At 47.8% G+C, this 26780-nt stretch overlaps 9 protein-coding genes across 9 annotated transcripts; 5 read left to right on the top strand and 4 right to left on the bottom strand.

The window, feature by feature from the left end:
- Nucleotides 1-2416: 2416 nt before the first annotated feature.
- ANOM_001218 (putative short chain dehydrogenase/reductase family oxidoreductase) lies at nucleotides 2417-3591 on the top strand (the record flags this gene model as incomplete). The annotated part of the gene is made up of 3 exons (XM_015546475.1): nucleotides 2417-2513; nucleotides 2584-2831; nucleotides 2932-3591. Exons 1-3 carry the CDS (start codon nucleotides 2462-2464, stop codon nucleotides 3589-3591), a joined length of 960 nt encoding a protein of 319 aa, XP_015411386.1. The 5' UTR covers nucleotides 2417-2461.
- Nucleotides 3592-3948: 357 nt separating this feature from the next.
- ANOM_001217 (putative amino acid transporter) lies at nucleotides 3949-5999 on the top strand. The gene is made up of 5 exons (XM_015546474.1): nucleotides 3949-4151; nucleotides 4236-4318; nucleotides 4382-4736; nucleotides 4787-5015; nucleotides 5073-5999. Exons 1-5 carry the CDS (start codon nucleotides 4087-4089, stop codon nucleotides 5856-5858), a joined length of 1518 nt encoding a protein of 505 aa, XP_015411389.1. The 5' UTR covers nucleotides 3949-4086; the 3' UTR covers nucleotides 5859-5999.
- A 630-nt stretch (nucleotides 6000-6629) lies between these two features.
- ANOM_001216 (bax Inhibitor family protein) lies at nucleotides 6630-7860 on the top strand (the record flags this gene model as incomplete). The annotated part of the gene is made up of 3 exons (XM_015546473.1): nucleotides 6630-6779; nucleotides 6858-6928; nucleotides 7007-7860. The coding sequence occupies 3 exons, from the start codon at nucleotides 6630-6632 to the stop codon at nucleotides 7446-7448; spliced, it is 663 nt and encodes a 220-aa protein (XP_015411390.1). The 3' UTR covers nucleotides 7449-7860.
- A 438-nt stretch (nucleotides 7861-8298) lies between these two features.
- On the bottom strand, nucleotides 8299-9404 carry ANOM_001215 (uncharacterized protein; the record flags this gene model as incomplete). The annotated part of the gene is made up of 2 exons (XM_015546472.1): nucleotides 8299-9279; nucleotides 9339-9404. 2 exons carry the CDS (start codon nucleotides 9402-9404, stop codon nucleotides 8299-8301), a joined length of 1047 nt encoding a protein of 348 aa, XP_015411387.1.
- A 1918-nt stretch (nucleotides 9405-11322) lies between these two features.
- Nucleotides 11323-16249, bottom strand: ANOM_001214 (signal transduction protein Syg1; the record flags this gene model as incomplete). The annotated part of the gene is made up of 9 exons (XM_015546471.1): nucleotides 11323-12300; nucleotides 12353-12442; nucleotides 12495-12668; nucleotides 12719-12862; nucleotides 12934-14424; nucleotides 14506-14560; nucleotides 15642-15870; nucleotides 15939-16070; nucleotides 16234-16249. 9 exons carry the CDS (start codon nucleotides 16247-16249, stop codon nucleotides 11323-11325), a joined length of 3309 nt encoding a protein of 1102 aa, XP_015411388.1.
- Nucleotides 16250-19205: 2956 nt separating this feature from the next.
- On the top strand, nucleotides 19206-19729 carry ANOM_001213 (uncharacterized protein; the record flags this gene model as incomplete). Its single annotated transcript, XM_015546470.1, has 2 exons — nucleotides 19206-19663; nucleotides 19717-19729. The coding sequence occupies 2 exons, from the start codon at nucleotides 19206-19208 to the stop codon at nucleotides 19727-19729; spliced, it is 471 nt and encodes a 156-aa protein (XP_015411393.1).
- Nucleotides 19730-20985: 1256 nt separating this feature from the next.
- On the bottom strand, nucleotides 20986-22557 carry ANOM_001212 (MFS transporter; the record flags this gene model as incomplete). The annotated part of the gene is made up of 3 exons (XM_015546469.1): nucleotides 20986-22105; nucleotides 22176-22365; nucleotides 22440-22557. The coding sequence occupies 3 exons, from the start codon at nucleotides 22555-22557 to the stop codon at nucleotides 20986-20988; spliced, it is 1428 nt and encodes a 475-aa protein (XP_015411394.1).
- A 2513-nt stretch (nucleotides 22558-25070) lies between these two features.
- ANOM_001211 (uncharacterized protein) lies at nucleotides 25071-25544 on the top strand (the record flags this gene model as incomplete). Its single annotated transcript, XM_015546468.1, has 1 exon — nucleotides 25071-25544. The coding sequence occupies one exon, from the start codon at nucleotides 25071-25073 to the stop codon at nucleotides 25542-25544; it is 474 nt and encodes a 157-aa protein (XP_015411391.1).
- Nucleotides 25545-25822: 278 nt separating this feature from the next.
- Nucleotides 25823-26525, bottom strand: ANOM_001210 (YbhB/YbcL family Raf kinase inhibitor-like protein; the record flags this gene model as incomplete). Its single annotated transcript, XM_015546467.1, has 2 exons — nucleotides 25823-26015; nucleotides 26077-26525. 2 exons carry the CDS (start codon nucleotides 26523-26525, stop codon nucleotides 25823-25825), a joined length of 642 nt encoding a protein of 213 aa, XP_015411392.1.
- Nucleotides 26526-26780: the final 255 nt, after the last annotated feature.

Here is a 26780-nt window from a genome sequence, read left to right as displayed (position 1 = left end):
ACAGTCTATGACTATGGAGCCCTCACGAAGTGGTAGCAGTGGAGTGAGAAGTGATAACTATCGCGAGGCGAAGGCAGAAACCCCAATATATAACTACTGTATATGGTTGTGCTGGCCACTCCCTAAAGGCCTAGATACGGTCAGTACAGTTTGTAAATCACAAGCATGCCACAAAGTATCATGAGCTTTTCCAGCTAATCAGAATGAACGGAAACCGATCAATTCCTGTAGGTAGTAGGCACTATGTACCAACTTTCGAAACATATGCTTTCAGGGGGCGGGATGAAACTCATTTTATGAGAGTAGATCAGGGAATATCCAGACTAGAGCAGTAATACTAGACCGCAGCAAAAAGCTCATCCATAATAGATTATAAAAGGAAAATGTACGTGTGGTAATCTTGAAAGTTGAAATCACCAAATGAGGACTATGAAAATCTTTAAAACAAACAGACAAACAAACAATGCAAACCTAGCTCTACCAAACTGCAAGAAGATTAGAAGAAAATGAAACAGAGCACAAGAGACGATAAAATGGTAAATTCATCCTCATAGCTCTCGTTGTATCAACTGACTAACTAACAAAACCCTTTAGTTACGACTAAACCCTGGTACCCTACCTATCGCCCTCTTCCTCACCACAGCCGCGATCGCATATACGCGCACAGGAGCAATCCAACAATCTCTTGAATCCCTCCCTATAAACACATCTCTAGTTATCGCCCTCTTTTCATTTCTCGACGGGGCCCTAGAATCAATACGCACAAAATCCCCCGCCGCGTTCATATTGGGTCATATATTCACCGCTGTCTATGTCGTGAGCTTTTCGCGTCTTCGCGCGGGCCACCCATCTGGTGCCGAGATTGGATTATTTGGGTCCTTTGCTTTGGCTGTGATTCCGCTAGCGGGCACAGGTTTGAATCTTGTGTCTAAGGAATTAGGTTACGTTGGAGGATATGGTGTTGCGGTTTTTGGGTATACTTATGGGGGTGTTGGATTGGCTATGACGTTGCTTTTTTCGCTGGTGTTGTTTGCACATAGGGATGAGATTAGACAGATACAGACTCGGGTCGATGAACGGATATAAGAAGGGAGTATATAGCGAATAATATGTAAAATATTGGATATGTTTGTAAATTATTCAGCGTGAAATTGTATACATACAATATGCTTCTCTTCTTGGAGATATAGAGATAGACCTTGGGTGCTTGTCAGTAGCGCAAGTACTACTACGTTGCGGCCCTGAAATTCCCAGTCTACCTCAGGTACTAATTGGGCAAGGTGGATTTATTCATCCTCTGGATCCTCGTATATAAAACGAGCTGCTGAGAGCATAAACAGAAAAAATTGTCCAGTTGGGGAAGTTGGCATTATACCAGGATCTCACGGCACATCATGATGATAAGGGCTGTAGTAACTATACAATATGTAGGTCTCTTATCAGACCCTGTTGATAAAAACTACAACATCAGAGGAGAGAAGATGGAAAGAAATAGAAAGTTACAGACCACCAAACTACACAATTAAAAGATAAGTACCCTCGCCCCAAGTAACGTTTATCTGTCAATATGGAAAGAAGCGCAAGCTGTTAGCGATCTGTTCCATCTCTATATTGCTGACTACTTGCCAATAATTCCAATCATGAGACATCTCACTTGGAGCTGTGTAGATTGTAACTACTGGTAGTTGGTGGCAAATTCCAGCAGTCACCGTCCACGATTGTGATGCTACTGCTGCTGAAAAGTAATATCGCATTCGATGCGGCATACGGACTTCAGCAAATGGCCACCCTACATAGAAACCAAGATGTGCTACAGTGGCGTGCTCTCTTACTTAATTGAGCATGAGTCAGGAACATTGGATTCTTCATAAGAAATCAGTCACTTTACATCTAATTAAATAGAAAAATATAGAGCCGTTATATAATTAGTCCGATACTATTTAGTTCTAGATAGTTAGCTAAACAACGGAGTAGTCTTAAACTCTTAGATTAGTACACGCTACACCCCACATAAAGAAGGTTTAAGAATACTCCAGCGGGATTTATCCAAAACAGGAAAGCTACGATAGCCAGCTAGAAAATCAGGTATTTCTTGCTACATAAACTCGTATTTATACACATCAAGGATTGAAGCTATCTATCAAAGTCTAGCCATTGAGCTACATGCTACGTACAACTATATTACTAACTTAACTATAGCTGCTCATTCTATAGACGACCAGCATGCCGAACTTCGGTTTTCTTTCCGAGTCGGTTACGATCCTCGGGTCAATGCAGCCCCGCGGATTCACTCCACGTTTCCCAAGAGGGGAACTACAACCACCGTCAACGTAGCAAGGGACCCCGAAGGTCCTGGTAATAATGCTTGCGGGCGGTATAAAATCCCCGTAGAATCCAAATTTAACTCCGTGGACAATTCACACTCCTCTCTGAAAGACGGTTCACTCTTATCTCCTTCAATATGTCATTCTCCGTCGAAGGAAGATCTGCTATCGTAACTGGGGCGGGCTCGGGTATGTGCAAGATATCTAGTGCTTCTTCTACATTCAGAGCCATAGGGAGTTGACTAAACCACGAGTGTAGGAATTAACTTTGCCTTCGCCAAACTACTATTGGAGCATGGATGTAATGTACTCATTGCTGATCTAGCGCTTCGTCCGGAGGCGCAGGAACTGGTGGATAAGTATTCGAAATCGTCCAGTAGTCCCCGGGCCATCTTTCAGAGGACCGACGTGACCGACTGGAAACAGCTTGAGCTGATGTTTGAGGTCGCTGAGAAGGAGTTTGGGGAAATCGATGTAGTGTGTCCGGGAGCTGGGGTCTACGAACCGGTACGTTTCTTTCATTCATTCGTCAATCAATCTGCAAGTTGCGGTAGCACACCGCCATTCAGTGCCTTAAGTCATTGTTCTCACGCAGTACATTGTGTAGCATTGGAGCAACTTTTGGCGCCCACCCGGTACTCCTGAAAGTCGGGACCCGCAACATGGCAATCGATACGCCCTGCTAGATATCAACTTGACACATCCGATTCGCACTACGCAACTTGCTCTGGCCCATTTCGTTCGCCGTCGGACGAGCGGACGTCCGAAACACATTGTTCATATCTCCAGCATTGCAGGTCAGAATCCAGCTTTGGCGGCTCCGATTTATGTCGCTACCAAACACGGTATCAACGGCCTTGTACGGTCGTTGGGCAAGCTTGACAGCAAATTTGGAATTCGCGTGACAGCCGTTGCCCCTGGCGTGATAAAGACCCCACTGTGGACCGACCATCCGGAGAAGCTAAAGATCGTTGATACTGCCAGTGATGAATGGGTGACCCCCGAGGAGGTAGCTCAAGTCATGCTAGCTCTCATTCAACAGGACCAGGTCAGTGAAATTATCGGTGATAGAACCGGTCAAGGACCACAGTTTCCGGTACGTGGGGGAACTGTGCTGGAAGTGTCCAAGACGGTGCGCTCTGTGAGTGCGATTAATGATCCAGGTCCTGGGACCAGAGCCGGTAATACAGTGTCGGACATGAGCGTATTAGAAGACGAAGTCTTTGGGTTATTATCGCAGAAAGGATGGGGAACTCCGAAATTGTGAGGATATGGCTTTTATTTAGTAATTAAGAACCTCTTTTCCCATGGCTCTCTCCCTTACGTAAATTGGTACGTAGATATTATTAGATCGAGAGCAGAGAACGTAATGGGTAAAAAGATCCCCTCCCCCGTGACTTGGATCAAACCAGGTCATCAAATGCGGAGAAAATCCGCCCTGCGGTCGGAAAGGGTCTAGTGCTTGTGGGTTTATCGCCTTGACGCAACTCCGCCCGTGACTGGCAACATCCTCAAACCTGTCATCTTCCCTTATCTTCGGATATTACCCTTGCTCTTTTTTTTTCCCTTTACACCACTCGTTCACTTTCCTTCCCATTCTCTTTCCCTCATCCACCTTCGCCTGGTTGCGTCGCTGGTACGAGTGGCTATTATGTTGGTCACACCCGTCGCAACTTGAGTTGGTTGATAACAGCTTTTTTTCCGACGTCGTGTGGCCACCTTCTTATCTATTCACTCCATCGCCTTACACATTCCCCACAAAATGTTAGATGATGAGGCTACTGTCGGGGTTGGCCCCGCCGACGGACTTCGAAACGCATCGCGAAGGTATATTTTAATAATACCTTAACCATTGATATCGCTTTTGAATGGCCGCGTGTTGCTAACTAGGGGTAATTGCCCATTCTGTAGGCGTGGAATAAGAGGGAAACGGGACCCGGGGTTTCATGGTCAAGCCAGCTGGATCAGCTGTGTGATCAATCTGGTTAATACGAGTGAGTAGACAGACAAGCGGTCAATTCGAGAATCCATTCTCTAATGACGGTGTGATATGTTAGTCATCGGCGCCGGTGTTCTTGCTATGCCTCTGGCTATATCTCATATGGGAATCGTTTTGGGTGTCATCGTGATATTATGGTCTGGAACGACAGCAGGGTTCGGTCTCTACCTCCAGTCCCGATGTGCGCAGTACCTAGACAGGGGAACGGCGTCATTCTTCGCCTTGTCCCAGCTTACCTACCCCAATGCCGCTGTGATCTTCGATGCCGCCATTGCGATCAAGTGTTTCGGAGTTGGAGTCAGTTACTTAATCATCATTGGAGACCTAATGCCGGGAGTTGTTCAGGGCTTCGTTGGTGGTACCCCAGACTATGACTTCTTGGTGGACCGGCATTTCTGGGTAACAGCTTTTATGTATGTTGTTTTGTACTGGAAACTCAACCCGTACTGACCCCAGATCCCAGGTTGGTTGTTATCCCGCTCTCTTACCTTCGCCGGTTAGATTCCCTCAAGTACACCAGCATTGCTGCTTTGGTTTCCATGGCCTATTTGGTGATTTTGGTTCTCTATCACTTCGTGATTGGTGACACAATGGCGGATCGAGGACCAGTTCGTGTGATTCACTGGGCTGGTCCCGTGCCGATGCTCAGCAGTCTGCCTGTGATTGTCTTCGCATTCACATGCCACCAGAATGTATAGTTTTGACCTCTTTTCGATTTGTTTGGGACCAACTTTCTAATTACCGGACAGATGTTTTCGATATTGAATGAGATCGCGAACAATAGCCACTTTAGAACGACTGGAGTTGTCTTTGCCAGTATTGGAAGTTCTGCTGCAACATATGTTCTTGTCGCCATTACTGGTTATCTGTCGTTTGGTGACAGTGTTGGAGGAAACATCGTGGGCATGTACCCCCCTGGGCTCTGGGCGACAATTGGACGCGCTGCCATCGTTATGCTGGTTATGTTCTCGTACCCCCTTCAATGCCACCCGTGCCGCGCCTCGGTTGATGCCGTTTTGAAGTGGAAACCGAAGGCTTCAAACAGCAACGATAACTCGCCTCACCGCCATCCTCTTCTAGGCCCACGAGGCAATCGAACACCCGAACCCATGAGTGATCTTCGCTTCTCAGTCATTACGACAACAATCTTAGTATTGAGTTACATTGTTGCTATGACCGTCTCTTCTCTCGAAGCAGTGCTTGCGTATGTTGGTAGCACAGGCAGTACCAGCATTAGTTTCATTCTCCCGGGGTTGTTCTATTATAAGATCTCCTCGCCCGACTCACCTGCTCACCAACGACTGATGAAAGAAGACGACGAAGCGGCTGAAGGCATATTTTCCGACGATGGTGATGACAACGATGATCTAGATAATCAGGCCCGCTCGCTTACTGAGAGTGGTATCCTTCGTCGTGGGACTCGCCATTGGCGAAAGGCTTTACTGCGGAAGCTGAGTCTGGCACTCGCCATATACGGAGTCATTGTCATGATTGTCTGTCTCATCACCAACTCGCTCTTCATCGCCTCACACTAGAAACGGTTAGATTGATATATCACGCTATCAATGCCGCAAGGCATCTCTTTTCTGCTAGACAGGTAACTCTTCAGTTATGCTACTACCACTTCTTTACTCTCCTTCCCTTGAACTTACTCTCCTAATTTTCCTTTATTTTTCTCCTTTTCTTCTCCTTTGCGCCTCTGTTGGTTTAGAGGAACAGGTTTATTTTGGTCCACTCTTGAATCAATTACTACTATACCATTGATAGGCGTTGGGGATATGCGTTGGTTGGTCATGAGTATTTCGGATTCATTTAAGATTTGTTTCGTTCTTTCACTACAAACTCATTTTCTTTCTCTTTTAGTTTTTTCTGTTTCCATGTCTATATTACCTATATAAGGATTTAGTATGATGTCTCAGTGTTACTAATTTGCCTGACCCTACACATGTGCATCGCTCGAGGGGAGTAGATTGGATTTTATAACACGACACAATATGATCTGCGACCGGGGATCTTTTCCTTTGTAGAGGGTGATTGTTGTAAATACATGTAAGAACGTGGGCCTGTCTCATATATCGGATTACATTTTATGGCAAATATTGGTGGAAGAAAGCCAACATATTCCCGCCTGAGGCAGTTGCGTCATGTGACTGTCTCCGACGTCACGTTCTAGAAGCTCCCGTAGGCCGCCATTGTCATCTCACATCCATCAATCTCATTGTAATACTACTTCTTCGCCATCGACGTGCATGCTGCACTTTTCTCTAGATTAATATCAGTCACTCGTCAACGCATCTGTTAGCACCATGGCTGCTAATACTAGATATGAGCCAGCTCCTCAGCGGGACTCGTTTGAGGAGCGCGCATACACTCAGCCCCCGCCATCTTATCAGGCAACGGCCGATTACTCCCAAGCGCCTCGCAGTGAGGACGACAATGTTCCCGATGACTTCAAGGTACGTATCCACTCGCTGCCGGATAATCGCCCGCATCCCTAAAAACAAAATGAACCAAAAGATGCTAACACAATCTAGTTCGGTGGAATGGTCGCAGAAGGAACGCTACCTATCCGGATGCAATTCGTCCGGAAGGTCTACGCCATCCTGTATGTCCCAGCCCTATCCCAATCATTCCTCATTCGATAACCAACATCACAAGACTAACAGAAGCTTCAAACGCACAGAACTGCTCAGCTCCTTCTAACAACCATCATGAGCTCAATCTCCTTCTTCAGCGACAGCTACCGCCTTTGGATTCAGTCCAACTTCTGGCTGATGATCGTCTCAGTCTTCGGTGCCTTGGGCTTCATGCTCGTAACATACTGGAAGCGCAAGAGCTACCCGGCCAACCTTCTTTTCCTGACAGCCTTCACGGTTCTCGAGGCCTACTCCATCAGCGTCGTGACGTCCTTCTATGACGCGCGCATCGTAGTGCAAGCCCTTATCCTGACACTCGGCATGTTCGTCGCGCTCACGCTCTTCGCATGCCAGACGAAGTACGATTTCACCAACTGGATGCCGTACCTGTTCGGTGCGCTCTGGTTCTTGATCCTGTTCGGCTTCGTCGCTGCGTTCCTCCCTCATAGCTCTACTGTTGAGCTCGTCTATAGCGCCTGGCGGCGTTGATCTTCTCCGGTTATATCCTTGTCGACACGCAGTTGATCATGAGACACTACCATGTTGAGGAGGAGATTGCCGCAAGCATCTCGCTCTACTTGGATATTCTTAACCTGTTCCTGGCCATCCTCCGAATCCTAAACAACCAGCAGAACAACTAAACCTGTGTATCAAAGTTGGTTGCTTGAGACCGAAGCGCTGGGAAGACAGATTGTGTCGCAGTTCCAGACTGTCTGATAAGATGACTTAATTGTGGTCAGCCGCAAATTGGGCTTGTTTCTATATATCTATTAATCATGCTAGGTCTTTTTGCCCATGACTTGGCCCTGTTCCTGGCGTTCTAGCTCTTTCTGTTTCGGCCTCATATGTGATATACCGTATTTTAAGTTGTGCTTTGGAGCTTTGAATTATTGATAATTGAAGCTTGATATCCTGCAGGCATGAGTAGTGTAAGACTTAAGAATGACCTATGTAGAGAACACCAACATAAACCTAAACACATAAACACATAGACAAGAAAGGACGAGAGGCCAAGGGGATATTGTTTTCCCGCTTCTCCATCTTCTTGCACTATGCCCTTTGCAACTTCGTCTGCTCAACCTGGTTCCCGTCCACTCAGGCTGTTAAATTCAATATTGTGAAGGGCCAAAGCAAGATTTATTTCAAATTAACTAAACCACGAAATGTTACCATCCTGCAGAAACAGGCTGTTCCGCAGCAAATCAAGCAGATCATAAGGATCTAACCCGTTACAAGTACGAACCTCAAGCTACATAAATCTCACGATGTACTCTTCATAATGATCGAATCAATTCAGTCTAACCTGCTATATCCCAATAAAACGCCCATATCTAGCCTTTCAACACGTAGTATGTCTCTTCGACAGCAAGCGCCTCTCTTCAAAAGTCTGTTCATCTCTCGGTAGCGTATCAAGACGATAGCTATCCTCCTCATCCTTCCGAGACGACCCGTCACCCTCATCAGGGAGGATACCATGCTTCCTCACATGCGTCTCGAAATCATAGTACTTCTTCCCCTTAGTCAAGAGCTCTACAACAGCAATACCGAGAAGGACCACCGCGGTCGTCTGCCCAAAGTCCCACTCGTTCTCGTGCTTAATCTCGCCCTCGAACTTGCCCTGGTTTGCCTGCCGCAGCGCAATCGCCATATAAAGGTGCAAGGGGAAGTGGAGCGAGGAGAGGATCAGGATCCCGCGTCTCCCGCGAACACCCACGAACACGCCGGCAAGGATGACGGCTATAAGCCAGGAGCCGGTGACAGAGACGTAGATCTTGTCTGAGCCCGGGTGGGAGGCCGATGGGCCGGTCACTAGATGCGAGAAGTAGCATCTACCGGGGGCCGTGTTCGGGGCCCATTCGTCGAGGCGGACGCAGAGGAGGATGAGCAGAGCCAGGTATAACATGATGAAGATGAAGGTGGCTCGGTAGCGATTGTGGAAATAGGATACGCGCTCGCGGGGGCCCTTGGAATGAGACGTGCTGGCGTCGATCTTCGCGCGGCAGAATCGCCAGCAGACCAGGGCGGCTGTGTTCGAGACGCCGACGAAGCTGACGATGTCGAACACGAGGTGTAGGTGGTATGTATCCATGATCTGGGCCTGCGAGAACACCGTGACCATGTATGATATCCCGAGCGTGGATTGGATGTCCGATCCGATCATGAGAATGTTCGACACGAATTCCAGCCGCTTGCGCTCGATCTCCCGCTGCATAGAACCCTCCGGGTATGTGATGTCCATGTTACCGTGGGTGGTTAGGAAGAATACCCACGCCGACAGGCCGAGGGACAGCGCTGCTTGGCCGGCGAAGCCCACAAGGACCTAATCCATTAGTTAGCACGGAACCAACGCATCAGTAGCTTTGAAAGGTGTATACAAACCCCATTGCCGACCAAGGTGGCCATTTGCTCTCCCACCAGCTCACAGGCTTCACCTACTTCTTCCATCATGTCGGGTTTGTAAAGCGCAGGATTATGAGACCTCACTGCAGCGGGGCCTTACCCAACTCTCTTTATAATATACTTATAATCTCCTCGCCTCACGCCTACTCCGTAGAAATAAGCCTTGCGCAAGTTATGACCTCTCCTGTCGCGCGTTCATTCGTGCTGCATCTTGATTACCGGTATAGGTCTAGCCCCGTGTATCTAGAACGGTTACTTTAGCCCTATCTCAAGGCTTGATTTCCAGCTGTCTCTGGCCCCCACGCTGATCATGGCCCGTCAGGCTGGGATGTGCTGCGCTTCGGCCCCATCAGTAGTACAAACGACCTGGGCTAGGGCCTGTGCACAATGCTTCGCAAAAGCTGGGCGCCGCTGTTGGGAGGCCTGACGTGCAACTGCCTCTAAGCCTCCCGCCGATCGCGGTGATTCGACCTGTGATCTGTGGTTTTTCGGCCCCTAAGCAGCAACGTAAGCCACCTGCGCGATACAGGTGTACCCAATACAAAAGATGACCGAGCACTAAGCGAACCAGCGGTGCTGATTGCAAGCCGATACTGCAGACACGTATCACAACCCGACTAGATCATAATAGGGAGGATAGTGCGTAGCCTCTACGCAGAGAACATGATCAGTCTGTGGTATAAATAAACTCGCAACATCTGACAGGAAGAAAAAATTGAGGTTATCTAAGCTGTCCATTCAAATTTTTCAGTTGTGGATGTGTATATGTGCGCAGTTATTGCCAGCTCTAATACCATGGACTCTAATGTAGGTTTCAATCTCGTGTGCAAAGTCCCCGTAGTATATATAGAGAGTGTAAGTTATAATCGATCGGGTAAAAAGGAGTGAGTTTTATAGTTGAAGTGTTCACGACTATCAGGATTATATATATGTTACTCGCGAGCTTGAGTTTGTCCGCGCCGGGAGAATACAAAAATTGGGGTTTCCCGGGGTATTTATATAGAGCGGGTTCATATATATTACGTGAGTCCAACGTCTTGGGTAGCCAAAAAGCGAAGGACCAAAAAGTGTTAGTAGAAGAAGAGTACAGCAAGTAGCCTGCGAGACATTTTCCTGGCACCAAAAAAAACAAGACAAAAAAAAAAGAAGGTCCTTTGTTGTCGTTGCTTTCACAGTCCCGCAGAATCTAGCTGTACAAAACCCCATTTCACAAACAAACAGTCCGAGCCCTAACAATGCTATCTACCCTCTTCATCCACGATAAGCCACCCTCAAAACCTCATGCCAATTCCTGAAACCCAACCCCCGAAAAACAAAACCCCGAAACATCACCCATTAATTTACTAAGTGAAACCCTATCCCTAAGGAAAGAGGAAAGTTTTCACGTACACAGCAAACTCTCGGCCCTTACCGAAGCAAAAACCCGACGATCATTGAGATCGACATGAATGACCGCCCATTATCCACATATTTGGCCTCGTAGGGATGGGGCGCGAGGATCGACGGTTTGCATTCTCGGAGGTTCGGGGATTACGTGGATTGTGTTCGCTTCGGGGGTTTGGATAGTTATCAACTGGAGGTTGGTGGGTGGTTTTTGGATCGGAGCATGTTTGGGACTTGATGGATTAGGAAGGAGATCGTGTGTTCAATGCGCGAGGTCGATTGCGTGGAAATTTACTTGTCGGGGTTTGGGTAGTGTTGTCTACGTAGGGTTTGTAGGGCGGATGGTTGAGTTTTGAGTGAGCGACAGGGTTATGTCGATCCTGATAGTGGTCTGCTGAATTGCCATGGTGATGGAGGTATACTGGGAAGAGGAGAAAGCCAATCATCAACCTATCTCTATTAGACTATGTATTTCTATATGTCATTATAATTATGTCCATGAATATGAAATATGCAACGTTTTTGGCTGGTAAATCAAACGTGCTCCCGAAAATGCAAGATGCAAAGGATGATGTAGTCGTTAGTGTGCAAATCTGTCGTCGTTGTCACCATATGAGGCGTAGTCTTCGACAATGATGTTATCTGAATAGGGTCTAGAGTCGGTCGGGTCGTCGTCGTCGCTACTGTCCTCAGGAGTGTCTCCGTTTGAATGAGACGCAGATGCACCACCCATATCCTCCGGTCGCTTTCTGCGCTGGAAGTCTTGTGCATGGGCGGAGGCCAGAATAGTTCCCACTCGGGATAAGCCGCGTGCCCGGAGGGATGTACCCGGCGTGGGCGGAGTTCCGTGTTCTATATCGGTCGCTGGAGGTTGAGGAGTGAGCTGCTGTGGTTCTTGAACCACCATTTCCTCCGTTGGTTGGTCGGTTTCTGTATGTGGTGAGGCCACCTCATAAGGTAAAGGCACGTCTCGTGACGCTCGGAAAAGCAAAACATTTGTGCAGTGTTCGTTCTCCACTCGAAATATCGTCCATATGCCCCTTCGCGAAATCTCAGAGAACGCTACCACAAAGCTAAGCACAGCCGAATGTTGGATGTCGTGAGCGAATATGGCGTAGAATATCCAGTTAAATCGCACCACGACATCGACAACCATGGCTGCATAGTAGACCCATGCCCGGTGGAAAGCCAGAACCTCGCGTAGAAGGGGGTGTTTGGCATAAGGGTTCCCTAAACTCCAATCCATGGCAAGGTCCCAAACGCAGCAATAGACTGCATTCAATAGCGCGAATGTGATGAACGGTGCTTGGAATCGGGTTACCCTGTCGATGCGATACATACTCAGGGTGGCGTAATAGAGAACACCGAAGATGTACTTTCCGAAATTCAGCAAGTGTGGAAAAACATTCCGTGTGTCAGCGTATCGACGTAGACATTGCAAAGATCTCCAGATCGATGGAAGGCAAGTGAAGAATCCCAATAGTCTGGAGTGAGAAGAATTGCATTGCGCGTGCTCGGTCCAGTGTTTAGCATAAAGGCAGAAAAATAGCTCGATATTCTGGACCCGTCATTAGTTTCAATAACGTGTCAGAAGAGCGTCTTACACTTACCCCCATAGCATAAGTCTGCGAGCAGTACATGTCGCCCAGAAAGAAATCCCGAAACTCGACAGGATACAGTCCTGCTAGTAATAGACGCCACTGCTGCTTGTGAGCCAGGCCATTCCCGAGTACAGCTGAAGTTCTCACTCACATTGGAATATGCCCACCATTTTCGACTGCGATGATACAGTATACGGGCAGGCAGAAAAAGAACGACCACCGTTATTCCTATAAGCACGACTGGCCAATAAATGTACATGGCATTGACCGATAAAAAGTTGAGCCACATGAAGAGACCCAATAGAAACATGAAAAGGCAAGGCAGCTGTTTTGACGTTAGCTTGACAGCGATGATGGTATTTAGGGACCGCATACCTCAGTTAGCTGGCGCCAGTCTAACGCAGTCCTCGTATCGTATTCGAAAATAAAGACATAGTTGATTTTACTCCTCGTCCAAACAATGCAATCCAAGCAAAACAGTAAAAAGTGAAAGGTTATGAGGAAAAATCCGCCGTATATCTGTTCAAGTTAGTCTCGTTATACCTGATGTAGCCTAACATGGCGCATATCGCAGGGTTGTTCAAACTAACCTGAAGTAAATAGCTGGTGTGGATGGGTATCACGGGATCGGGGTGATGAAAATGCTGAGCGGCGTATATCAGCGCTTGGATGCCGAACAATATACCAGCCATCAGGAGCAGACCCGCGCGGAACGTATTTGGCGAGTAGTCGCCCGATTTCTTGAGGGTCTTGCGTAGTTTGGAGATGGCGATCTTGCGATTTCCGCGTTCAAAATAGCGAGCGTAAAGATCCTCCGCGGCGGCCATCAGGTTTTCGGTGACCTCGCTTTGTACAAACCATGCCTTGTTGACCTTATCCGACATGTACCGCAGAGGTGGCCGGGAGTTAACGACCTTGTCATACTTCTTATTGATTTTGCGGAAGGCAGTCCGATTGAGATAGGCGTACGCTTTCAGCAGCTCCACGCCGCGGTAGAACTCCTGCAGCGCATGTTTAAGCTTCCGCTTGGCGGAACGATAGGGGACCTCATGATTTGCTGCGTCTTCAGGTCGACGAGTGAAGTCCCTACGGCGGTTCACAACCTCTGTATCCTGTCCTTGATTTGCTGCCGGCGTGGCCAATTCGGCCAATGCCTTCGAATTCTTCCCGATTCGACGTCCCACAAAGGCCTCCTTTAACCGGGAACCGTTGAGTCCCCCGAAACCAGTCTCTTTGTGCAAGTGTCCATGCTGCGTTCGACCCTTTTTATTGCTCAAGACCTCCTGGATCCGCTGGTCGCGCATAATGTGAAGTTGTTGCTTGAGCACCTTTAAGCGTTCAGTAGCTTCCTCTTCTTTCATCTGATAGAACGACTCGATCTTGGCCAGCTCATCGTCCAAGAATGCGAAGAATTCATCTTGCCGCCGTTGGTATTCTGAAGATGGCTGATCATCCTGCTTCTCTTGCGACTCGGTGTAAGTGAATACCCGCCTCAGGATCTCGGAGGCTCGCTTGCTGTTTGAGCCAGAAAATGTATTTCTCTTTCCATCCTTATCGGCGTTGGTGGACGGGCTCCGCTGGGACATTCCCGGCACGGTCCTGGTGCTGGCATTGCGCGCCATAACTGGCGAAGGGCTCCGGGGTTCATCTTGGCGGGTGATCTCGCTATTCGGGTCAAAGTCCTGTACCTTCAAGTCGATCGCCGGGTCCGGTAATTCGAACGAGGCTACATCTGAAGAGCCAGCGTGCAGCGGTGGTGTGGCGATGATGCTTCCATAGCTTCCTACCGTCGTTGAGAACCGGGAACCAGGCACTCGCAGGGGCTGGCGTTCGCTTCGTCGACCGGGAGTTGAGCGTGATGTCCGAGAACCACTTCTGACTGGCGATGTCGGGTTGTAAGTCGGGTCGGTGGCTGGATGCTGTCTGTCCGATTGATGGAACGAGGAGGGAGGAGGGTCGAGACCACTGGCGGTTATCGTTGACGGATCGCCGTGGTTGACGTGCCGGAGGGACGCATAACTGGGACTTCGATTGGTCTTCTGGAGTGCTCGTGAAATGGCTTTAAGTTTCTTTTTGCCCGCCTATAGCCCAAACGAGACCGTCAGATTGGGGGCACGAGCGAAAAAGAAAAAGAGAAACAAACACACACAATGGGATCAAACCTTGTAGTCGAGATATTTGGCGCGCCATTCTGGAACTAATTCCTGTTCCAGCTCCCTGTGAACTTGAATGTTAGCCGGTATGCATGTGAATTGGTCTGCAGCAGTGTAACCAACTTGGCGAATTTCATTCTGCGGAAGAGGGGAGATAAGAGGGCATGGTAGTGAGGCAAACAGTGGCGAGAAAGTGGTGGGAAGTATCGAGTTCAGACGTTAAATGGCCGTTATGTTGGAGTCCGGAGCGCTCTAGTCGGTCTTTATATCATCATGAGGAAAAGGAAAGACAGGAGGAGAATTGGATGGATCTGTCTAACACCAACTTAAGTATAGCAATGGAGTTGTGAGTTGAAAAAGAGACGAGTGCGAAACCCACCTCCACAAAAGGAAACGAACGGGGGTGGCTTCAAATCAAAGAAGAAAACGAAAAAGAAATGAAAAAATAAAAATGACAAAAGCAAATTGGAAAGATAAAAGAATTTTCAACAATTCAGTAACTCGCCAAGGACAATAAAGCCTGATAGATCATCCCAGTGATTGAAGTTACTAACTCTCAGCTTTTTTGCCAACAGGGCCTCCAGGTCGATCTGGGCCGACAATCATTGGCTCCCAGACGCTCTGATAGGCTCGGAGATATGCACGTGCAGCGGTCTAAGAGACATCATTTGTGGTTGGTGCCAGCGGGGATCAATGGGACTCCCCTTACTGGCTCCTCCGTCAAGCTGAGTCAGTGACTTTTCCACCTGTCGGAGAAAATCCAACGTGATTATGTACGCACCCCTGTCGATGTCATTCTGATCGAATTGATTACAGCATCAGGTACATGAACAGTACCGCACTCGTATTGTCACTATTGTGTATAGTTGGATCTCGGAGGCAAGTACGTATTCTAATGACCTTCCAGACTCTGTGGAATCCTACATAACTCTGATACGTACGTTGACTAAACCTGCCAAGGCGCGTTGGTATTTGCCAAGGATCATTCTTTGTTTTTATTTCAATCGCGGAGGTTTTATATGCACTCTAGAATAACCTGGAGAATCGACAAGTTGACAGATTTATTTCATTCATTTCTATTTACATACGTCATCACTTGGAACTGACTTAGGATCGTCTACCGCGATATGCCAGGAAATGTTTACCAGCGGTCGAAGGCCTCGTGGCGTCTGTGCTCGTTGGGGTTGTACTCAGGAGCATTTTGTCCTTGTACGTAGTGCTCATCGTACATGCGCTCAGCGTTCTCCTTGGCGTGCTTCTTGGCCTTGATCTCGTCGAACTTGTCCCTACCCTTGGTCTCAATGAGTCTGTCGACCTGAGAACCGACAAAGCCAGCAAGGGCTTCCTTGGCGAAGGCGTGGCTGACGGGCTTGCCTATTATAGTTCCAAAAACGTTAACAGGTGCTGTCACAACGTCAAAACCACAGCCAGTGTTCACCTACCTTCCTTGCGCTGGTGGTCCTCCCAAGCCTTCATACCGGCGAAAGAAGCGGCACCGGCAATGAGCTCGTGAGAGAGGTGACCCTCGTGCTTCTCAGGCTCCTGCATCCGGCGGTGAGCCTCCTCGGATTCTTCTATAAAAGGAATTCTGTTAGCCATCGCAAGTCATGTGGAGACCAACTACCCCGCCGTTACGAGAAGTTTTGAATTTCGACAAACAGGGGAACCCTTCATAGCTCGCATGAGGGATAACTTGGATGAATTCTGTGAAGATTAACGAGGAGAGGAATGACTTACGCCAGCCCCAAGCCATTGTGAATGATGTATGTGATATGTAAAAAGGAGGGAGAGGGTGGAGATGGGTTAGATGAGTAGGATTATTCTTTGATAAAGAATGATGAAAAGAAGAGTCTGAGCAGCAGGGGGTGCGATGCATCTTAATATACCCCGACACACCCCACCAAGCTGGCGTACTCAGCTTATCGCTACCCCTCCATCTGCCTACATTGCTTTCTGCCCCACCTATCTCATTTCATGAGGATCGGGTTTCGGACCTAGGCGAGAAAGGAGGCAACCCATGCGATGGGTGGTGGACCAATCGAACAGATCACATCCAGTGATCAGACGGAGAGTGTGCCACGTTACCAAAAGCATAACAGCGGATGCGGGATAGGAGGCGATCACTGATAGGAGTGCTTCCATGCGCGACGATGTACATCAGCCACCGCCAAGACACCCAGGCGAGGAGACGCTGGCGCTTAGCTTCCTATGGTACCAGACTATGGTTTTGTTGACTCCAACCACGGTATGGGTTTAATGGACACGATCCAGTTGTCGGGGCTCTTGGCAGAGGAGAGGGGCGTGGCTTGAAACGTAACGAAGATGAGAGTGGATCAAGGTCCCCATTTCCCTGCAGGGAATCCGTCGCAGCGTGTTTTGCTCATTTCAAAGGATCCCGCCTAAGGCATCGACGAGGGCTACACAGCACAGTCTCCGGTGGATGAGAGTAGATAGATAGTGCTTAGTATCGTTGCAAAGGGACCGTTAGGGTGAAACCGCTAATCTTGTCATAAACGGAGTACTGTAGGTACGGAGTACATACGTGTCTCCAGAAGATCCATAGGCTATGCAGCGCCGATCGAATGGGGTGGGTCGTGCCCCCTCAGCCTTACTCCTGGGCGCGTAAACTAAAAATATGGCCATCAGCCACGGAGCCACAAATTCCGGTAGCCATGAAGCCGGTCGACCCGAGCCTCTCCCTCCTGCCAAGCTTCTCTTGTCCAAGGCTTGTCGGCGCCTTATGCCATATGCCAGGAGACCCGCGTCGGCCGTTTCAATCAAACAGTGGGAAGGGATAGATCCCCAGAAAAGGATTACAATAATGCCTTGAAAACCACAAAATAATTAAAGAGGCTAGTGATGAATCATGGACGACGCCCCTGCATCAGGAATGGAACAACTTGTTTCATTTCCCTTAGTCACTGGTAACTTCGCTTCTTTTTTTGGCTCATTGAGTGGAGTGTCGGAAGGCACCATTTTGTTTGGGGCAAGTGTAATGATTATCCCCACTTGAGAACATCAGGAGAGGTGAAGTGAGTAAATCGGAGTAACAGAAATGCCTTTGGGCCGAGGGCCAGCAAATGGCCTCCGACGTCGCCGGTAGTGGCGGTGAATAGTCCATGGGTACCGCAGGCACCCACGCAGCTTTCCTCCGTATGAAAAGGAGGCCAACAATCTGTGGCTGAGGCTGAAGTGGGGACAAGGAGGGGAGCCTGAGGTACTAGTAACAACTAACTCGGAATACCAGACTACGTACGCTTTCAGCAAGGGGGTCTCTTTGCCATGCGGAGTGTTTCCGGTGCGACTTCCACGTGAATCTTGTTGGATATTGTCCGTTCAGTCGTGGTCGAACTGCCTTCCCCTTAACGTTGGAGCTGTCAACTGGGCTCTTCTCGCTGGGAGACTGCGTATTTTTGGCACTGCAGCTCAAAATGCTACATTCACTCCGTACACTCAGCTAAGACGCATTTGTCCCCCATGGACGACCGCCCTGGTAAGTTTCATTGCAATGGGTATGATCTACTATATCATCCGTATTCTCTATCTTAGCGGCAAACCAAAGTACTGCTAATCGTGATGGGGGTCTGGAGACAAGAGAAGAAATCAAAATTCCCATCTCATGCAAGGATTGAAAGACGTATGCCAAATTGCAGCTCTTTGTGTCCGCCTACGTTATATCATATGCAAATGAACGACCGCTTGCCTCTTGTTGACACTGCAGGAAGGACTGCATCAGGATCAGCTTTCCGTCCATGTAAGATGCCTCAGGCCGGTAAACTGGTGACAAGAGGGTTCTTGCCGGTTGAGTTGGCGTTGATGGAAAGTAATCACGTTCAACCAAGGAATGGTCCGTTCGTGGCATTCATATGGGAAGCCATGGCGTCAGCTGTGGTAAACGAACTGGTCCTATAAAAAGGCAGTGACTTTTCTACACTTCTGAGGATACTTACAAACAGTGCTTTTACACCAAGTCTCTCAGAAGTGAAGTGGTCCGCACTTGGCAGAATTACTGCAGTTCGGCTTGCAAGTATTATCAAGTCTCTCCTATACTAGTATGACTTTCACCATTTACTAGTATAATGTTTGGTTGAATTTTGAGAGAAGCATTCACACGCCAGGGGCATCCGGAGAGGCTATCTTGTCTGTTTATTGGTTTATCGAATAAGCGACATTATTAGACTCTGAATTAAACTAAATATAGTAAAGATTATCCATGACAGGAAATAGTATGACTTGTAGCTGGTGATCTGATCGGACTAGCAAGATAAATTTTCGCTAGCCCAGGGTTCGGCCCCCAAGGTTCTTCAGCTCATATACCGAAAGAGGATGTGTTCTTCAGGCTGGTCGAGTAAGGGTCTGCTAACAAGACCAAACTATCGAAAGCCCTGTTCGATACGCTTAACCATCACCTATATCATGTGATATGTTCTCCAATAGTAGTGACTATCAAATTCTTATTATCTCTTCTGGCTATTGAAATTAGAACCTGAATATGCAATATGTGAACAGCGGCGTTTATTGATTGAGCCTCTGGAGGTCAACCAGGAAGGTTATATAAACCCACAATAACTTGTTCAAGTCACTTGCCTAACCATACTTTATTTTCCCAATCATTTGCCTGTATACAGTACATCCAATAAGCTGTGCCCAACATGCAGTGGATATCTTTCGTTTCATTCCTTATCCTCTGGATCTCAGTGACCAATGCAATGCCTGATAAGCTCTGTATGGATAACATGGAAGCAATCGGCCAGGTGGCGAAGAGCCAACTGGGTCCCATCATGGAGTCAGAGGTCTGCAGTAAGGGTATAAAGCCCAGTAAAGCAGACTGGAAATGGCTGGAGCCGAAGATGCAGTCAATCATGAACAATATCAAAAAATGTTCCCAGAAACCTGATTTACCAAATTACAAACCAAAAGTCGAGAAGCTTGGAGATGCGATTGTGGCGAAATGCACAAAGCCCTCCCACAATTACTGCAACAAAGAAGACCTTCAGGAGATCAAAGGATGCGCAGTTTCAGAAGCTCTGGGATGGGGTATGATGAACATGGATATGCTGAAATACACCGACAGAAAAAACTGTGAAAAGCTCGTCCCCTGCTTGAAGAATCCAAAGACCTGGAGTTATGAAAAAAGGTTAATAAAGGAATATGCCAAGTATAAAAGGTTAGTTGTTGGAAAGGTCTCCATATGACTTCTTTATTAACATAATACCACAGTGGACATGCCTGAAATGTTACAGTGTAGGACCTCAACACTGTCCTATTTTGCCTGACGAGCGACTACGGGTTTCAAGTGCCTATTTGATGGGCTGTCGAAGCAGTATAAACATAATCCAATCGATGGAATGGATGGCAGGGATTCTTTTGTGTGTGGGTTTGAGTATTCACCTTACATGAAAAGATAGGGTATGGAAGTACTGTAGGTACTTGAATAGATGCAGTCCAAAATTGATGAAGCCATTCTATAACATGCGACCGCTTCAGTACAAAACCATCCTAATAGCTTGAACATTCCCAAATCCCCTTCCCCTGACACCCGATACTCGGTCTTTGGCCGCTAAAGTAATGGAGTATCTGTTTCCTCAGATCAGGCTATTTCTAGTTCCAATGCTACAATACTTTGCTCTATTTCTTCGGCTTGCTCTAACAGTCGCCGTGTTACAGATTGTTTATAGAAGCAGTATATCATCTTCATTTTTATCAACCGGACCTTTATTGCCATGGTTAAGTCTACAATAATTATTTACTAATTGGGGCGACGTTGTTTGCATATTCTAATAAAGGTTTCAAAACATTAACAGTATGCCACGCACCAGTCGCATCACCATCTCACTCCGCTCTAGCGAGGAAATCCAGCAAATATATTTCTTAGTAAAAGTATGATACTAAGCGTGTAGACAGCCTAGGGGAGCAGTGATTCAAGATTCCTTAACCACTCCCGCGTATACTACAGGAAGGATGGGACCAAGGGAGATTCCTGTATTCTCTAACGGCCTCTTTGCAAGTAATGGTGGATTATTGGCAAGCTTTTGGAGCAAGGTTCATTCAGTAGAAATCCAGAGGTGAGCAGTATGATCAATTGCTGTCCGAAGCACTTCAACAACCTTCCATGTCTCATCTACTAGGGCTGACATTTTATTGGATCTCTACTGAGAGACGTCTCCGGTGGCATCTTGCAGAATTATAGTTTAGTCTATTTATATAGAACGTGCAGTACATACTTCCGGCATTGGTCCTATGACTGGCCCGGCTTTTGGTAAAAACTGCTTATTTCCGCGTCTAATTCGATTCTCTGGCAGCTAGAGAAGACGTGGATGAACTTTGACCCTGCTTTTACGGCAGCTTTAGGTCCAACCGCTTTATCCTTCGATATACATCTACCGTCATTGCATATTCAGGCTTTGATCTCGTGTGCAGTGCTCATGTATTATGCAGGTGAGTATACCTCATGTCACTTTAGGCCGGGCTACGGGAACACATGATCTTCTACTCCCATGGGTCCGCGGCTGTCTTCTGATGATATTTGCTCCGGGCACGAATGCGAGGTCCATACCGATAGAACATCCACGGTAGCGGCGTCATTGCCAGGGAGACAAAACCCAGGATACTGGTGGCCCATGAGACGCCCAGACCCTTGTACATGTCTTGGGCGAAGAGCGGGAACACGGCACCAAAGATGGATCGCAAGACACCATTAGCAGCCAGGGCACTGGCGCCGTAGGGTCCATAACAGTCTGTCAGGTAAGCCATAATACCCAAGAAAAGAGGGATGATTGAGAACCCGAATGGGACTCCGGCGATGATGCCGCAGATCCAGTGGGTGGGGGGTTTGGCGGACCAGCCGAACCAGAACAGACTGATGGGGATGAGCCAGGCGAGCACGATCAGATGGGGCAGGCGAGCCTCTGGCTTAGGTCCGAGGCGAAGTACAAAGTGGCGGTGGATTACATTGATGTAAGGAGAACCTAAGGTCGCTAAGGTCATGCCGACACCGATCCCGAGAAATGAGAGGCCGGCCATTCCGGGACTCCAGTTCCGCGTCTCCTTGTAGACGATTGGATAGGCGGTAAAGTCCAGATAGAGGATACCGTAGATGAAGGCCATGTATAGAGAAAGCAGGAAGAGAATGGGCTCCGTACAGAGCATGAGCCATGGACGAGTCAGACTGCTGCACAGCTGCTGGTAGACCTGGGGCTGTCCGATCTCATTCCCATGGCCCAGACGCCGGGATTTGTCGTACAGCAGCTTATTAGGATACGTCTCGGGTAGGAAGAACAAGACAGCAGCGTAGACTACGCCGCTGAGGATAAGCACCACCCAGAAGTTCCAGCGCCAGGGTGCATACTGCGATATGAACCCACCCACCACTGGGGCAAAAACAGGGCCTAGGAAGCTAGCCGCAGAGAAGCAGGCCATGGGTACAGATCGGTTGCTCTGTGGCCAGAGGTCAGTGATGGAACCCCCCGAGTTGCTGACGGTGGGGGAGCCGAAGAAGCCTGCGAAAAAGCGGAAGACGATAAGTGAGGTGATGTTGGGAGCTAATGCACAGCCTATCTGAAAGGCTACAAACAGGCCCATTGTCAAGCGAAAGATTTGAGCCCGGCCCCTGGGAAGGTGACGGGTTAGCACTGTTGGGGAGGTCCTACGGTGTTGGGGGAGGAAAAAGCCAGGCCTACCAGATCTCAGAGAGCGGCGCAAACAATAGAGATCCTGACCCGAAGCCTAGGAGGAAGGTCGTCACTCCAAGGGTCGCCACAGTCTGTGAACATCCCAAGTCTTTCATAATATCCGGGAGGGCAGCAGTGTAGATACTAGAGCAGCAGGCCACGGTCGCCGTCATCATCACCACAATGCTAGTGCAGACCCCTACTCGTCATCATTCGTTAGCTGCCCTATCAGTCGCTCACTATAAGGACCATAGGGACGCGCAGTTGTCTTACACTTCTTAGTTGTGGGCCATGTTTTCGGGTTTTCTTTCACATCCAACACAATGTGGTCTGCCGTGGCAAGCACTGCATCGGCAGATGCTGGCTTTGATTGCTTTTCGACTGGATTCATGTCTCCTGTATTCCCCGTTTGCCTCGACAACAGCACAATGAGATGTGAAATCTAGTATAGGCCTTCAATATAAATACCTACCCATGATTATCTCAGGGCTGCCACCGGGGACCAATAAAAATGCTGTTGGTGACAAACGTTGAGTACATGGGTTGAGATGATTATTAATCGATGGGGATGGGACAACTTAGGGCTCTTCTGAATGCGTTTGAAACTGTAACGATAGTCATGAGAAAAATATTCATTGGTTGGCCCATTACTCATGCAGCCCACTCCCTCCAGTTATGCGTATTGCGTGAGATCCCCATTAGTCTCAAGGCCACCATCAATATGTTCCTTTCGTGGGAGCAAGGTATTTGGTGGGGACCGGGAGGATCCTGGCCCCCAAATGCTAGCACTGTCTACCCCGTACGGAGTAGTATGTTTCTCATTCTGAGCCAAAAGGCTGGAGAAGTGGGTACCGGGACTCATTAAGCTGACAAATATCAATCGTGATATCACGACATCATTCGTTTTAACCACGATGCAACATCCGCATAGTCCATTGAAGGCTAGTGCAGCTGGCTGGATTGAGTCCCCTGTTTATTTTCCATTGCCTGCTGACGCGTCGCTGATCCATTCGTGCATTTGTTGATTCCAATTCGTATACGGGGTATATTCGGAAGAATAGTATTTCTTGCAATGGATTATACCATATGCTCGCGCGATGGGGGGCTAAAGCGGACACCCCTGCAGATCCCCCGCAGGGCTTCGCATGTAATTTGTAAGCAAGGGACACGCATGCCAAACAACGAAGAATATAGATCTTTAAAGTTAGAAAAATTGGGGACTGGCTACTAAGTGGCTAGATCTATATTATTCGCGACCCAATCCCCCAGATTCCAGTATGTTTTTGAGGATCCTTCGACGTCACAAGCTAGTATTTAGATTATACAAAGCTAGAGAAGAGGAAGTGTATAGGCTGCATGTGGCTTTCTGCGAGGCGCGATCACCATCGGGGGTACATGGTCTCATGGCGTCTAGCTTCCTACTCAGCTTGGTAGATACAAAGAATACGGATGTATACTGAGTGAAGTCGAAGCATTGGGTCTAGTCCTCGTATGAAGGCCGATCTGTTTTAATCTGATAAAGATCTCTTTGTAACTCTTATAGCAAATATCACTTGTGTATATTCGTAGATTCAATGTTCAGTTAATTGCAAGAGCTCAAGCTGGTAGCGCTAAGTAAAAGTGAATACCTGTGCAGCAGCTAGTTCTTTTTAGATCAATCAATGAATAGTATAACTGTAGGAATATAGAATGCCAATCAACTATACCCACAAGAGCCCACATCTAGTATCAAAAAGTCAACTGCAGGTGTTGTTCTGCAATTTCTAGCTTATTGAGCACAACAAGCAGGATAACTAGAATGCTCTTCGACTAGCAGTTTACTGATTTACAATAGTGTTAAGATCGACTGCTTAGTGGTGAATGGGCATTCAGGTTATACTCACGTCTCACTTGTGAGTTCTGCCGTAGAGAGCGGGTGATTGCCACGACGTGTAGTAGATTACAGATCGCTAGTAAGTTTCACATCTCTAGCACTGTACAATTATACTATGCCCCATGTTAACCCTTCTGAGGCAACTGACACAGTACCATGGGGCATTGCGGTTATCAACCAGATATGCACAGTTGACATTCCTTCTACATTCAACACAACTGTTAGAAACGCCCTATATTCTCACAAATATCTTCCTGTCAACCATCAGCCGAACAAACAAAAGGAAACCCGCGCTCGCCAGTGTCAGTGATCCAGCATAGAAGATTGCAGGCCGAAAGCCGCAAGGCCGGCGTCTGTGCCGCTGTAAGCGTCGAGAAGATATCCACCGATATGATCCCCCTAGTATAACATTAGTATCCATTCAACAACGGAAATAGGAAGTGGCTGCTCCATCAGAATCCAGGTTTGCTGACCTCTCCTGCTTTGTTTCTTCTGAGTTTATCTTAAAGACTAATGTTGTTACTAGAGGGAAAGGTTGGGGATTGCCTTCACATCACCCACTATGTAGAACTTGCTAGATTCATACTTCAACTAACAGCACTGCCCGACCATGATATCACGGAAATAGTACAACTATGCAATATCCGGATTTACTGTGAAAGCCGGTCGAGTCCATGGCCAGTTAATTTGCGGAAGGCGAATTTCGACTTACTTAAGTATATGTATGTATCCAAACCCATTCGTACTGTATATCAGTCAAGAGGGTGATTAACTAGCAGGGCTTGGAGCGGGCACGGGAAGCGGGGCGGGGCATTGGGATGTGGGAAATCTGTGGGGGTTCTGAAGCTAAGCATATCTTGACTCTTGAGCCATTTTCTTTATATAATATAGAAACCAGTTTCAGAGAAATACATGTGTTTCAAGAAAAGCGAAGCATCACTGGCACCAGCATCAGTCCAGTTGTATACACCGGAGTTAAACCCAAAGATCGAACTCTTGATCCAATATCCGGCGCCTCGTAAGAACTGATAATGAGTGAATACTACGACGTCTTCCTTATCAGGTCCACCCTCGCCATGCAAGATCCTGATCTCCCTGGACCAAGGTTTCATACCGCCCTTTTCGTCAAGACAGGGCCGAACGGTAACGGTACTATTCACGAAGTCACCGGCGATATCACCTCATCGGACGGGATGCACTATACTCGAACTCTTAGTGAGGCTCCGGAGCTTTCCCCGGAGTTCCATACAAGTCAGAAGCTGGGCGTTACGCAAGCCTGCAAGCATCCCGGCGAATGGCGGCGGGTTTTAAACAGTTTACCGACGCCACCCCAGCAGAAAGCATTTAACGTGAAGACAATGAAGACGGAACCATTTAAGACGAGAGATCCGTTGGTTTTCTACGAGCCTGGGGAGCCCAGGCGGCCTTTGATGAAGTGTACTGAGTGGACGATGAAGAGAGCAATTCCTGCTCTTAAAGCCAGTGGGCTTATCATTGAGGGGTAGTGTGTCTCACAGAATAAGCTTGGAGCCCTGTTGGGCCATAGGCAAGCTTGTGTCTCTTGCAATGGTGCTGTATTTTTATAGTCAGCTACAAGGTCTCTGCTTCTTCTTTGGTGCCATTCTAACTCAATTCTGGGGTTTCTATTGATTTATCTCTGACATATCATGTCGAATGTGATATCGTACGATTTATTTCTGAATAACTAAAGAAAGTAGATGAAGTGTACCACTTTGGTCTATCCCGGAGCTAAAAGGACTATGGTAAAGACGCCATATACAGTTCATTCATGCCAACCATCCCCAGCACCTAGCATCCAGTTCACAGCAACGAGCTCCAGTCCATGCTGCTGCACCCACTCAGCAGCTTTAAACGACCTTCGAGCCGTAAACTCTTCACCCCCGACATCTTCCTTTGAGAGTGATAGGCCGTGTGGCTCGCGGAACAGCAGAAATAGGTACCGATGTGGTCGCGAGCTACCGTACCATTATCTGGTAAGCACATCCACAAGTCATTAGTAAAAGTTGGGATTCGTACTCATCTTTAGGTCCAGGACCTAGATACTCTGTTAATGTCTGAACAGTTTCAGGTGCCCCTGACGGTTGTAGTCCGGAAACGACCCAATGTCGCCAGTATGCAAATTTGGGGTCATCTGGGGTCGGTGCATCTGGGTCGATCAAGAGCAAGGTATATGTCTGTGGAGATTCAAGGTCCCTCTTTTGTACATTAATTAGCCTTAAGCCCCGAGCGGGGAAATCCCGCATCAATGATATACGATTACAAACCTCGGCCGCAAATGATATCTTCGGAGCTGATTTGCAATCACTGACTCTGAACAGATTTCCTAGAGAAACTGATTTCTCGCCAAATGTGACCTGAAGTTCTGTTGTCGGGGTAAAGTCCTCTGGGATGAGGGGTGCGGAGCTAGGAAACAGCCCTGCTTGGCGCAGGGAGGGGATCAAGTTCATCACTTGAGTTTCGGACATTTCGTTGGTTTTTTAGGTTGATGGTAGAATACGACAAGGTGTGTGGAAGGGGGAGTATAATAATATAAATATGTGCATTTGCTTGACCTCGCAGGTGGTCGGGATACAGACTCGGATTGTCAGTGGTGGAAGAAAACAAGTGATTCCGTCTTGGGTCGTGTCTTAAGCTATTGGTGGAAATTGCATAGATCAGTGGTCCCTGTTGATTAACTTTGTTAACATTGATAGTTGCAGTTAAAGATATTCTAGAGCATA

This window comes from Aspergillus nomiae (genome assembly GCF_001204775.2).
Source record: "Aspergillus nomiae NRRL 13137 chromosome Unknown contig00013, whole genome shotgun sequence".
Classification (NCBI taxonomy): domain Eukaryota; kingdom Fungi; phylum Ascomycota; class Eurotiomycetes; order Eurotiales; family Aspergillaceae; genus Aspergillus; species Aspergillus nomiae.
This window is presented reverse-complemented; position numbering and strand designations above follow the sequence as displayed.